The 14,605-nt window shown below is 35.8% G+C and overlaps 1 protein-coding gene across 2 annotated transcripts in view; it reads right to left on the bottom strand.

The window, feature by feature from the left end:
• Window positions 1-4,585: 4,585 nt before the first annotated feature.
• The window catches only part of LOC127009226 (double-stranded RNA-specific editase 1-like), a 33,373-nt gene continuing 23,353 nt past the window's right edge, over window positions 4,586-14,605 (bottom strand). For both annotated transcript variants that reach the window (XM_050882084.1, XM_050882086.1), the window contains one exon: window positions 4,586-14,354. In XM_050882084.1, coding sequence (XP_050738041.1) covers window positions 14,351-14,354 — 4 coding nt within the window. In that variant the 3' untranslated portion in view covers window positions 4,586-14,350. The remainder of the gene's footprint in view (window positions 14,355-14,605) is intronic.

The following is a 14,605-nucleotide window of genomic DNA, read 5'->3' as shown; positions in this document are numbered from 1 at the left end:
CACACACACACAGAGAGAGAGAGAGAGAGAGAGAGAGAGAGAGAGAGAGAGAGAGAGAGAGAGAGAGAGGTCTTCTGGAAACTGTAAATATCAAGGTCACACTATAAGAGAAGTAATGTCGTGCGAGCATAACCCCTCTCGAAAGAATATATAAATAGATAAGAATGAAAAAAAAAAGATAAATAAATAGACAAAAATATGTAGCCAAATATTTAGACTAAATATCATTCTTACATCGATGGGCATTGGTTAGCACACCTTTGTATATGCGTCCGCGGGCTCAGGTTCTTTCCCGGCAAAATAATAGCAAAAATAACGAAATATTAATAGAAAAAATTGGCAAAGGTAGAGTTTGGCGAGTAGCAACATGATCCACAGCGATTCAAGGGCGGCTCTGCTCAAGATTTTTCATTAAACTTGGATTTTTCTTACATTCGTTATGAACAGAAAGGGGAATGTTCTTGTACATGTCATTATATTACCTACTTGCCTATAACCGCCCCTTTCAGTTACACACGGCTATAATAAAAAGCCTTTCCTCAGTCTTTTTTTCTCATAATTCTCTCGGGAACTCCTGCAATCTTTCCCCTAAACACTTCTCGCGACTTTCACCAAAATAACAAAAGATTTTTATTTATTTACGTTTCTAGTCTCTCTCTCTCTCTCTCTCTCTCTCTCTCTCTCTCTCTCTCTCTCTCTCTCATCATGATATACATTAATCATACGTACAACTGTTATCTAATGGTGTCGAGTGTCTTGCCGATGCCCAGTTGTCATGCCATGCTAAGTTATTCATATGCATATTGATTTTCATAGACGGAATCTCACTTAATCATAAGAAACAAACATATAAACACATAATTAATTACGTTTTTATAGGTTTGCGTTACTCTCAAGTCAAATAGTCACGATATTATTTTTTTAAAGTTATATTCAGCTTCAAAATTCTTTATTAATCTCTCTCTCTCTCTCTCTCTCTCTCTCTCTCTCTCTCTCTCTCTCTCTCTCTCTCTCTCTCTCTCCTAATATACTTGTCTATACAAATAAAAACGTAATAAATTGCTATAATTCTTGCACCTTTTTATTGATCCATCGTGGTATCATGTCGCATTTCCTGAGCATGGAAACTCCTGTTCGTGCAATGCCCATATAATTGTGCTGTCGGAAGTCCTTTTTTTAGATTAATCAATACATGGACTTATTTTGTTGGAAGTAAGCATGCGATCACGTTCCGCGGTAAGAAAATGCTGCACTAGAGCTTCTGTGACACCCTATAACAGCAGGAGGCAAGGGTGGACGGGTTGAGGAGCATTTGGCTAGCACGCCCCAGACACTTACATTGGCAGCGGCTCCTTTTTATTTAGCCTGGCACGGGGGAGAGACGGTGGTGGTGGTGGTGGTGGGGTTAACTTTTACTGCCCATATACTATGACTGAACTGATATCTTAACACTAAAAAACGAACATGATACGCTTAAATCATGTTCAAAACCGTATTGGGCATAAAGTCGGAAAGAAATGATCGTCATATTAGAATATATAGAATTTAGAAGGAATCGGGGAAAGAGTGTGAAGCAAAGAAATGAAAAGTGAGATGTCTGTACACCCATACGAAGTTAGCAAAAGTCTGGGTTTGGAGGTACTAATAAAAATAAGTTTGCATATGGCGCAGGGGATAGTGATGGTGGTGATGGGTTCAATCTAAAGAACATGGGGGTTGTAGCTATATCATTGTCCAGCTTATTATACTGTTCGAAAGGTAGTCTTTATAGTTAGGTGTTTTAACAAGGTGTGTATATGAAGAAGTGGTTATGGTCTATAGAGGCCGGCGTCACTAAAAAGTTTAATATTGAGCTGCTTGTATTAGATTATATTTCAAACAAACATGAGGAATGAGAAGATGGAGGCTCAACTTAACTTTTTGATTTAAAGATTTTGTAATATTCCTGTTATTTGATATGACAAAAAGCAAAAAGGTAAATCAAGGAGCTAAATTCAGGACGCTAAAACGGCTTTAATTGTAACACGTAACCAGGATGATAAGTGCGAGGCAGAAGGCCGGGGTTTAATCTATCTTCGACAAAGGGAAAAAAAAAATCCTTATTGATTGTTTCCATGAATGAAATCACCATGAACTCTGTGTGTGTGTGTGTGTGTGTGTGTGTGTGTGTGTGTGTGTAATTTTTGTTGATCATCGCCAGTTGAAAAAGACATCCCAAGATACGCCAAACCCAAGACGACCAAACTAATTATACAGAGCAGAGACGGCGGAGAGGAAGCTTGGATTGGCAGCTGGCAAGGGTTCATGTGGTCCGTGACTTAGCAATGCTCAAAATCTAGTAATCTATTGCTTTCGTATCTTATTTTATGATTGAGTCAAGCGAACGTGTTAACTGAGCTGGTTTTCAACATATAACTCTCACGGTATTTTATTTTATTTTCATCGGTGAGTTTATATATACCATATTTATTCCATGTATGTTCAGTGTTCACTTATCCCATATATCTACACTACGCGGTTTGAGTAACAATCGCATACAATGTCTTGTAATTTAACGATTTTATCAAATAGTTTTTAACGTGTTATTGCGTCGGTTATTGTAGGCTTGCCTTAATGTATAGACTATCTTCATTGAATTTGATCCGTATTTTTTTTTTTATTCAATATAGTTTTCGGTGTGAACTACGTTCTCTACCAGAGGCAGCCAAAGGAGTGGAGAGTCAAGGACATCACCTGATCCCCTCATCATATTCCTTTCCTTGCTAGATAATGACAACAGAATAACCGCTGGATAAGCAAATTTACAGCATGTGTTGCATGACCATATAGTAGTTTAACAAAGCATGAAACAGAAAAGTGAGAGGCGCGTCATGCGTATCAAGAAAGCTGTAGTTTCCAGTGAATAAGTTACGTGTTGTGTCTGGTGCACAGAAATCTAAACTATTGTTAAATTTAAAAAATAATTCAACTACTCCTTGCATGTGTTTATACGATCGAAAAATAAAATCAACCAATGAGCGGTAGCGTTCCTCTTGCCCTGCGCCAATAGGGGTTCAGGACGGACGTGAGACAGGCAGCATTAGTTTCGATATGACTCAACCCAAACCACTGATCCTATGTCCCGGATTTTGGTCCGATTTACGAATGTGTCCGGAGCCCTGAAAGAGTCCAATTTATCCGATATCCGAAATACAAATGTCCGAGTTATTGAGGGTATATATATATATATATATATATATATATATATATATATATATATAGATATATATATATATATATATATATATATATATATATATATATATATGATAGGCTATAATTTTTATATATTTGAGAGAGAGAGAGAGAGAGAGAGAGAGAGAGAGAGAGAGAGAGAGAGAGAGAGAGAGAGAGAGAGAGAGAGAGAGAGAGAGAGAGAGAGAGAGAGAGAAAATCATATGATAGATTACTTGGTCCTTGCAAAGCAGTGCAAAAAATCCCAAACTTATTGGTAATAACTGGTTCCTGGAGGTCTTTTTTTAGGTCGTTTCTTTTCTCAGTAGAGATGCCTTTTATTAACGCACCCACATCTCTTTACCTACTTTACGAACTCCTATGCTGTTGTCAATTTGTCTGATACTAACCTTCAGACCTCTTGAAGAGCTGTAAGAAAAAGCTTCATAATCAAAATAAACGTGAAAATAGATATGAAATGTGTACAAAGTTGCAAGTTCGCGCAGCTGCTGGTGTCAAAATTACCCAAAGCATCCCGTGCCTGCCCACACCTGCATCTCTTCCATGACTGCATCTCCTTTCTTACTTATAATAGTAACATACACTGGTATTGCTTGCTTTGGGCATGTTTACGAATATTCATCTCAATTGTTCCTTCAGTTGAGAGACTCAAGTGCAAATACACGTGCCACATCACTCAGCTTCTCTCTTGTCTGCCACTTTCTGTTGTTACCACAACCACTCTCGCTTCTTTTCCACTTCTGCTGGACTTCCAAGTAGGGTAAGGCACACATTCACAATTTGTTGCAGACCATGAACTTGTATTTGATGTGGGTCCTAAATCAGTGAATTTAGTTTTTCCTTTCTCCCTGAAAATATAATACTTGGTTTAGTGTAGGCCCTATGCGGATTTCTGTAAGTCGAGTGTTTTTAAGTAAAGGTTTGCCTATTGTAATGAAAATGCAAAGAAGATTTTAAACTAGGGATTTTCCCCCCCAAAAAACATTGAGACAGGTAGAAGTGTTTCAATCCCGATTGTCCTCATAGAGCCTCCCTAATGCTTAGAACACAAGAAAAGGGAGCGAATATGACTACATCAACACTGGTCTAATCACATGACTAGTCTCATTTGCTTATTTCCTCTGGAAAAAAAGTAATGTTATGATCTTGTTGAAAAGCACAAAAGCAGTCTAAAGAAACAATGTGGATGAAGTGTTTAATGGACTAAATAAACATGTTATGTGCAGAAGCTAACAAAGTGATATGGAATCAATGATTGAGAGGAGAATCATGGCTGGTACCCTGTGGAATGCAGTATAAAGTAAGTATTGCTTTGATGTATTATAATCATTAGGGTAATAATAACAAGAAGTTCATTTACAGTTCTATTAACAACAATGCAAAATTCTCAAAACCAAGTATAATAGCTTTGGCACATTGGAGTACATAAATTATGCTAGCCGATAGTCTATAAGTTCAAGGAACCTTAATGTGAAAAGGACTTGGCTCCTGTAAACTTCCTAACATGACTTAAACACTGAACCACAATGTCCTCGGCCAGTGTAAATTGATTATAAAAGAGAAAACTGTAAAAGAGACACAGGTGCTAGTTAAACCTAGAAGTTATAGATGCTGCTAAGATAAATGAAAATATCATGAAATTAAGAAAAATGAAGGAAGGTGAGAAAGATGGTGCTAAGACAAGTTTCCACTATGCTAGAAACGACTTCAGAAACTATTATGTCAACTTGTAATAACAGTTTTTGAATCATACATCAATTGAAAGAACACCCTATCAATAAATTTCCTAAATATCAACAGTTATAGACATATTTTGGGTGATGAAATGCATTCAGACATCCATCCGCATTCAGACATCCATATTTATTAAGAATATAGCTTAACTAGAAATTCAGTGATTTCTGATAAAATAATCTTGACATTAATCTTTTACTAGAAACTGTAATGGATACTGATAACCAATCATCTTACATATATGCAGAAGATAAAAGAAAATATTGATACCATATACAACACGGATTAACAAGAATTTCAAGATTTTTCCCAATTTGCTCAAAATGATAGGGGACAATTATTTTAACCAGGCAAGTGTTACCACAGCTAACCCCAATGTGACTTGCCTTCACTAGATTGTATGGCCCTAGCTCCTACACTGCCATAGATTTTGTACTGCTTTCCAACACACTTTCCCCATCCATACATGAAAACTATGAACATTATCCCAGATACATATAGTAACCCTAAGGCATATGACAATCATGCATGGCCACATTCAGAATTGCAAGGCATTATAAAATAGCTGCCAATGTATATAGTATATGTGTGACCATGGCAAACAATGAAGGTCTAGCGCAATACAACCAATTATATAATCCCATTTCTGCAGAGAAAGAAAACTCCATGAAATAAAGATCATACCATGCTGGAGGGATAAAAACTGTGGAGATGTATAATGAAAATAGTACCTGCATGATGTAGTTATTGCTCTACATACTGACTAATATGCGGCCAGAGATACATCCATCATAATGTTTCACAGTATAACTCAATAAAGAAGTTTTGATAGATGGAGCAGGTGAAAAGGTGCATCATGTTAGCAAGACTATTTGACATTTACTTCGTGAAAATGTTCATGGTAAACCTACTTTCATAAATAAAGGGCAGCTAAAAGATTAGTACTAGCTGGAAAAAATTTCCCTAAAATGACTGAGACCTGATACAATAAAAATCCATGATAAAAATGATATGGAAGAGCAAACTATGCAGCAATTTTATAATTAATTTTCTGATACATACCTAATGCCTATTGCCCTACTAAACTGGGCAACTTTAAGCTGTAGCCTTTCTTCCAACCCAGGCATCATTGCTGTCTCTCTTCCTACAAGCATGCATGTGCACACATAGACTAACACACACACACACACACACACACACTAAAATAGATTAGAGAAAAGGATTGAAATAATTTACACACAATAACAAGTTTTTCAGTCTATGGCTGCAATGCCCTGTTTCCTCTGGGAACCATCCTTTCCCTTCCCCATTTCAACTATTTTACCAACTCAACCCTTTCCCACCTCTCTTCTTCATGTATCCTTAAATCTTATCAAGCCACCTTGACTGTGCTCCTTGCCATCCTCTTCAACCCGAGTCTCTTACACCATCTACACAAAATCATCTTGCAATCTCAAAACATATACAGACAACCTCAATGTTTATTACCCATTCTATCACACTGCACTCTGCACCTTTGCCTCATACACTTATGCCCAATCCTCTGTACGCATTTTTGTAACTTGCTCTATCCTAGAAGTAAATTCACATGCTCTTTTCAAGAAAATACAACGAAAATAAAAATAATTTGAGGAAAATAAGATTTAAACAGTATTAAAAGAGTACAAAGTATTATGAAGACTAATTGCAAAGCAAGGAGTTAGATCAATGGTTCTTAACCTGGGGAGCAATGACCCCTAAGGGACTGCCATTAATTTTCTGGGTGGGTGGGTTGGGTGGTGGGGGGGGGGGGGGAGAGGGAAGACCTAGGGGAAAAATAGTAATTTACCTTATATTTGTTATTCTCTTAACAAAAGTGTGGACTAGTAGCTAGTTTATGAAAAAATGCAAACGTATCGTCTTTACTAAGTATAGGTTTCTAAATCTAGAGTCTACTTAGGCTTACCATTTTCTGTACTTATTGACCCCCCTCCCTATCCCCCAAATCCCTTTGGGGGGGGAGAGTTAATTTGTCCTGTAAACTTTTTGTTGGTAAGCCTCATTGACTGGTCCTTTCCTATCATATTGGACACAGACTTTTCATTCATCCAATAGCTTTTATGTGTGCAAGGGGAGCATGGAGGGAAGGACCAGTTTCTAGTGGGCCAGTAAAAAGGTTAAGAATCACCGAGTAAGATGAAAAGTTCCTTATATTTTTTGAGAAATAATATTGATGAATAAGTTGCAGTTCTTTCTAAACACATGCCAGAAAGATGTGTTACATGCATATATACACATACACATTCACAAATACCAATACACATATACACTTACAGGTGCAATCTTGAACATGTACAAGTGCTTGTGCACATTAAAATAAGTACACAATAGGTAAGTGCACATACATGTACACATACAAACACACAACCATACACAGTATGTGAACAAACATATCAAATCACAAAGCTGAAGGAGAGGACTGTGTTTGATATGTGATAAGGGATACTCAGACCAACTGGATGATCAAATAGTATTACCTTTATATTCTGTAATTTTGTATGTTACTACTGCTATAAAATATATCAGAACTGCCTTTTCAGATTATTTTGACGAGGTCTATAAATACCCACTAATAACAAATTTTATGAAGCAAAATAATATCCTTTAATTATTACAGATGATAGGGTAAATCACCCTTGAGTTTTAGGTAGACAGTTGTCATCCTTACTTTGGTATTGCAACTTTGGTAAGGCACCTGATCTTGGGCCTGATCCATATAATCATTTTAATGCATCAACATATCTCTTTGGTATTTGATATGAAGATTGTTCAATGTTCAGTCAATAAAGCAGGCCATCAGGAAGTGTCACCAGGGATCATGAGTTCAAACAAATAGTATCTATCAGCTAAGTGATCAGTACAGCAACTGTCAAAGCAGATCTGGTCATAATATTAGTATGGTTACTGTTATAGCTAATAATAACTACATAAATATAAATAGAAAATTATTCACCGATTGCCAGCATGCCCTCTGAAGCTAAATAAGAAAATCAGAATCAAGCACCATAATTCCAAATACATGTATTGTGGTAGGTTTACACAATATCTAACACTAGTCTAGGATGGACATTAGAAGTTAATAAATGAGTATTACTCTAGAGCAACCTTAATAAAAGATTGTAAATAAACAGAGCTGAAAATCATCTAGTGATGTGGTTTCTGCTCTCATTATACTACCAACTTTTTATCACAAAGCCACAGTTCAGCAAAGTGAGGGAAAGTTCTTGCAATACACCATTTTTTTCCCCCATGTGAAAGAAAGGACAGAATTGGGTTAGTCAGAGAGGATGAAGGTAGTGCACAGGGGGTGAACCTGCACCTCTGACTTACTTTTTTCTGACATTTCCACATCACCCCCTTAGCTTGGGGCATGAAAAAAACTTATTAACAGTTTCTGGAGGTAAAGGCCACAATAAATAATGACTACATGTTATTTTTCTTGCAGGAATTACTTGGATTGCAATGCAGGCATCAGTCATTTCATTCAACAACCAGTAAATAACACTCTAAGAGTTTTAACAACTGACAGTATGAACAGTGAAACTAACTTTCTACATGTTAAAAAAGGGTAAGGGGATTTTCCAGCTCAAAAACTCTCCTTTGTGAAGAATCCCTGACTTCTGAAAACTGGCCAAGATTATATCACAAGTGCAATGTCTCTTAACTTTTCTGTGGGGAAAATACATAATCAGTGCCCTCTAATTCAAGTTAAATCTTGAATTATTTTCAAACAGAAATTGATACCATTTGTACTGTTGGAGAGGAGGCTGTTGTAAAAGTTATAATGTATAACTCATTCACTTGTGCACAACCACCTGGATATGTGAAAAGGGGTGGAATGTAGCAGAAGCTTGCCAGCAACTTAAAAGGATTTAGTTAAACTTATTGAGAACATATTCTGATCCCTGGGATTCATCATTCATCAAACCAGTATGTAATGCCAATCTTATTGTTAGGCCATATATTTAATAAAAAAAGTATGACTACTCTTAGTTATTATCTCTGCGGCTTGAATAGGACCATTCCAAATTTCAATTTAATTTGCAAAATTATATTACAAGATAAACAGCTGACAAATTCCTACACTTAGCAAATTATTCTTGTCTTGTGATATTCAACAAATTTTCTTCTAGTGTCCAGTTTTGTTTTTTTAAGAGATATGTACAAAGGTTTGGCATTTGTTATGAAGATTGCTTCTGAGCCTAGTGTAAATAACCCCTTGGTTAGCAGATGTGTATTTTGTGACGTGTCACAGCTTGATGCACTCATGAGTACTTTACATTGCTGAGAAATCTGCAATTGTCCTTGGTTATTACTCCATTGTATGTCAAGCAGTTCAGTCAAGCAAAAATGTACATTATGGAGGACTGATTTCCTACTTTCAAGTTCAATACCAATATCATTTTTTGTAGTTAAGGAATGAGGAGTAAGGAATGAAAGGACAAGTAGTTTACTATATGTGTGGCACTGTACTATGGACTTCTAAGTCAATGTATTTTTTACACTTCAGTATAGTGGGTATTTTATTGTATAGTTACACATGCCATTATGTAACAAACAAAAGGCAAGATAATAGTGTGCTTTGGCATGAAAGTGAGCTATGCTGAATAAGATATTGTTTTAACATTCAGGGTGAAAATAAATCATGCAAGAGAGAGTGGAAGAGTCAAGTATCTAGAGCATTTGAACTAGATATTTAAATTGTTATATGCAACACGAGCTGAGTTTGATAAGGTATTGTTGCTATATTTCACTAGTTTCTAAAGAAATAGAGGAATATACAAGGTTTGTTCGAAAGTATTATGCCAGATGCTTTCAGCCTTAAAAACTGAGAATCTGAGATAGTGGTCAATCATTTGACTCCATGCTATCTACCCTACTGGATTACCAGATGCAAAAGTAATGTAGACATTGCTCTAGGTGGAAACAATAAGTAGAGGATGGCTGGGTACACAAATTGAAAGATACAGAGTAAGAATTACTGTAAATGTAAATAAAAAAAGTGCACATACCAAAAATCTAGGATTTGGAATAAAGTCCCAATATTTGGTATCTGGTACAGAAACCAGAAAATTTCACTTTGCCACAGAAGCTTGTGTGCTCTTAGTATGCTACCAGATTTTTAATTTTAAGGCTGTGGGATTTATTAAAATAACTATGTAATGTGTAAAACTCCTAGATTTACTATATAGCTAACCTAGTGATCTGAGCAATGTGCACATGTTTGTACTTTTCATCAAATTATTACATTTCACACTGGACGTCACTACACGTATGTTACATGGTGCTTGACTACAGTATATAGCATACTTTTGTGCAAAGTTATTCATCTCCACTTGTAATGTTAAATTTTTTGCTTCAACAAAAGAGCTAAGTGAAGGAGACCCAACAAAACCTGACAAAGAGGCTGCCAATGATGCTCTGTATCTGAGTATTTATTTAGGCAACTAAAATGCACATCTGATATTTTGTCAAATACATATTCATTGATTTCACAGTTGCCTGTGAACTTCAATAACTTTTCCACACTAAAGACATTCCAATCTTGCAGCCTCTGCTCTTGGCACTATTACTAACTGAATTATTATAGGAAACGTGAAATGGCCCTTTTTCATCCCATAAGAGGTAATAAGGGATTGACAGGATTCAACAAAGGTTTCTATTTAGAACCCAGAAGTAAATGTTCTATAGGCACAATAATTTTTGCAACTGGTACAGGTAATTTAAAACCAGGAAGGCATATATGTTAACTTTATGTCTACCTGCAATATATGCACTAAACCCAATACACACAGATATCCTCAGTTTTTCCTTTCTAATTCCAGATTCATTGCATTGCTCATACATGTAGTATTAATTCATCCTTATACTTATCTGATGTTCCCCTCTGAGAAATACCTGTTTTCATCTCCATATGCTATTTGATGAAATTTTCAGGTGGTATACCAAACTTCTCTCTTCTCAATTTCACTTTCAACAATTCTTTCATATATGGCATTTTCTTTTCCAGTCCCTCTCACACTTACTCAGCAATCCAAATATCTTTCATTCTTTATGATTTCCTGATGTATTTCACAGAAATGATTGAATTTCTTTCCTTAATCCACTTCAATGTACAGTAAGGGCTTCACACATGGCTCATTTCCATTACTCGGGCCTTGATTTTGTGCTTTCTTATAAATCTAATATAAAGCATATGTTTAGCAGACACTAAAATGCCTAATCTCTTATTGCAATTATATGTATGTGGTTAAGATAGAAGGGACACAATTCACTTTGTGACAGCTTTGTAGAACTTATTTGAAGCCTTTATTTTACTAGTGATGTGTACGTTGTAAAAAACTGCTCGTCATGCAGATGTGTAAGTCAAAACAGGTGAGGGAGAAGAATTGTTTAAATTTCATAGTCATGTGCTACTAGTTTTGAAGTTTAATGTCTAGGGGAGTGATGTTATGCTTTTTGAGTCTTTTTCTGGTACAGAAGATGAAGTTTACAATAGTTATGCAAAAACACTTTTAACAAATCAAGTGACTAGCACACCTAATGTGTTTGGGGAAGTTTTTGTAGTTTTATTAAATGGCGACACCTTACAAGGTCCTCCAATTATGAGTCTATTCCAATCTTACCACAAGAGAGGTTCCATGGTCTTTTTGATAGATTTTTGTTACCTGTCACTGACAACCATTTCGCTCTTTCAGTTTCCAACCTTCCTTTTTAAACTTTGCATATACTATTGCATGAGAATGGATTTCACTACAGGACCCACTTTTACTTTATCGCCTAATAGGGAGAATGCATTTAGGGTCTGTCAGAGGCTAGACACCATAACGATATTCTATGGCATATCAAACTAACACTTTCCTTCCCAGAAGACATGGTCTCCCCTTGACTTGATGGACTAACTGAAGAGAAAGTGTGTTGGAATTGCAAGAAACTATCATGTGGTGTGGTAATAAAAGCATCATCAGGTGTCCCATACCAAGGAAGGGATGGCTAAGAAAGAAAGCTTTGTGTAATTGTTGATCACAGATGAGAAACTGCCAGATTCTGACACTGGATTATTTTTCGGTAGTACATGAGAAATGTTGATATACTGTGTAGTATAATCTAAATAAATTGATTATAAATCTTATTTTGCATCTTACCAGGTAAAATTATGAGATCTAACTAATTTTTATTTGTATTACTCAAATCTGTCAGACTGAATTCCATAGTATGAATACTGTACACCATGTTCCTATTTGTGGTGTTAATATGCTCTTTGGTCACACAAAATAAAATGGAGTGGTTTGTCATCAGAAAGACTTTCATTTACAAGATCAGGAAATTGTGGAGAGATTTGGGTTGTACTGTTTTACTGGACTAAATATGCATAACATGAAAGAAACATTTATAAATAAAAAAATATAATGACTTTCCTTTAAAAGAATGTTTATTTATATATGTATATAAATGCATTGTATTTTGGAGCAATGAAAACACTGAAATCGCATGATACATCTCAAGGGAAGGCGATGCTTGGCAGTATGAAAAGGTTTCATTTTTGAGTGACATTTTCTAAAATATTATCTTGACTTTTTAATGAGTATCACAAGTTATACTTTTTAAACTATATGTTGTTAATGTGAAAAAGAATTGAAACATACTCTACCCTACAGTGGAAGCACCATGGGGGGAAGAAGGGGGGCAGGGCAAATGGGAGTAGGTATTTTACAGGTCTGCATGACTGGTGGAAAATGGGGCTTCTGCAGCTGGCAAACAATGAAAAATAATTGTAATCTGAGACAGTTGTATAGTCCAGGACTAATGTAATGTTGCACAATATTCTGGCCAACTTTCAAAGAGCTGTTTAGGAATTAAAATATATGAATAATGTGCCAATGTTGCTGTCTTGATTCCTTCACTCCCTTTTGCTTATCTCCTTAGGTGTTTAAAACTTTTGGGGCTCATGTATGGTACTATGGGGAAATGTGAAGTTCTTCTCTAATAAAACTAAGTTGAAATAATCTCTCTGTATGAGGTGAATGTAAAACAAAAAGAAATATTAAAGTTGGTGGAGGTACGTGCACAGTGCTCCCTGTACATCCCTTTATGGTCACTGCCTAAGGGAAATCTTCTTATGGACTATGAATAAGCTAAATTAATGTTAATCTTTTCACCATAATCAAGGTCCACAGGGAGATTTTTTTTTAAGGTAATGGACACAAGAAAGATATGCAGGAATTTTCAAGTTTTCATTCAACCTTGCACTGTACACACAAACTCCAACCACAAACTAATTCATTGCTTCTGCACTCCTTTTTTAAGTGAGATTACCCTGGCAATATTATCAGATGGGAACTTAACATTAACTGAACATGGCACCCCAAATCAGCCTGAAAAGGCTGTAAACACATGGAAGACAAAGAAAAAAAGTAGAAGAAACATTTAACAAATGCTCACCTTAAGCCTGATTTGATAACTAAATGATTCCAGGTGAATCTACCAGGGCAGAAGGGAAGAGTTGCTGTCAAGTGAACCACTATTCAATGTTCAAATTCCTCAAAGGCTACATAGGACCATGCCTGAATACTGGCATTTCAGTAGATATCAGCTACTTGAATGGCTGGATTAATGCTGCAACATGCTTTTCAAAATTTTAAAAAAAACATGATGTAAAAGTAAACTCATGAACCATTTGCCTCTTCATGCATCTAGATGAGATAGAGGTTTACTTTAGGCATTGCATCGCCTCCCCTTATATCTTTGAGATGGCCAGAGAACACCTTAGGCTTAAGACTTCTACTGTATGAAATAAGCCATGTGTGTTATTCAAGTGAAAACATTATGTACTATACACTTTGCAGTTAAAATTTATGAAACTTTGATTCTATTATGAACTGTTTCATGTAACTATTCAGCTCTGGAAGTATCTGCAGAAAACTCTAATTGTCACTATAAGCACAGATGATCAATGAAAATGGAAATAAATTCTAGAACTGTTTTCTTTTTGGATCCAGCGGAACTAAAGTAAGGTCCAAAATAATAGGCAGAATTGTTAATTTCACATAAATAAGAACAGCTGCACCTTGCAAGCTGGCAACATTACCCATTCATAAAACAATGTATAATACATCAAAATCTGCACTTTGCTTCAGTTTAATTAAAAAAAAACTGTACAGAAGCAAACCTTAAAACTTTAAAGCAACACTAGATACTGCAAAAGTTTTGATAAGTCACACACACAGTGACAAAAAAAAAAAAAAAAAAAAAAAAAAAAAAATCTGAGACCTATATACCTCAGTTATTTGGTGGAGCATCTCTCAACTTCTCCATGTGAAAACAATGCTGCTGCCTCTCAGTATCATCTGGAAGAATTAAATTATTATTTAGAGTAAAATACAAAAAAATGCTGGTATTGGAAAAAAAAACAGAAAAAAGCAGGGGCTCACTTATCTGTAACTCTCTATCCCTAAATAACTGGGCCCCTGTCCACTGATCATCACCTACATGGGTCTGATGCTTCTACCTATCTTGATAATCATCACTTTGATTCATTGGCTTGCCGTTATACACCAACTATACCAGTATAATGTTCATTATACAAATTAATAATTTA

Source organism: Eriocheir sinensis, chromosome 40, assembly GCF_024679095.1.
Source record: "Eriocheir sinensis breed Jianghai 21 chromosome 40, ASM2467909v1, whole genome shotgun sequence".
Lineage (NCBI taxonomy): Eukaryota > Metazoa > Arthropoda > Malacostraca > Decapoda > Varunidae > Eriocheir > Eriocheir sinensis.
The sequence above is the reverse complement of the archived record's forward strand: the minus strand, read 5'-3'. Positions and strand labels throughout refer to the sequence as shown.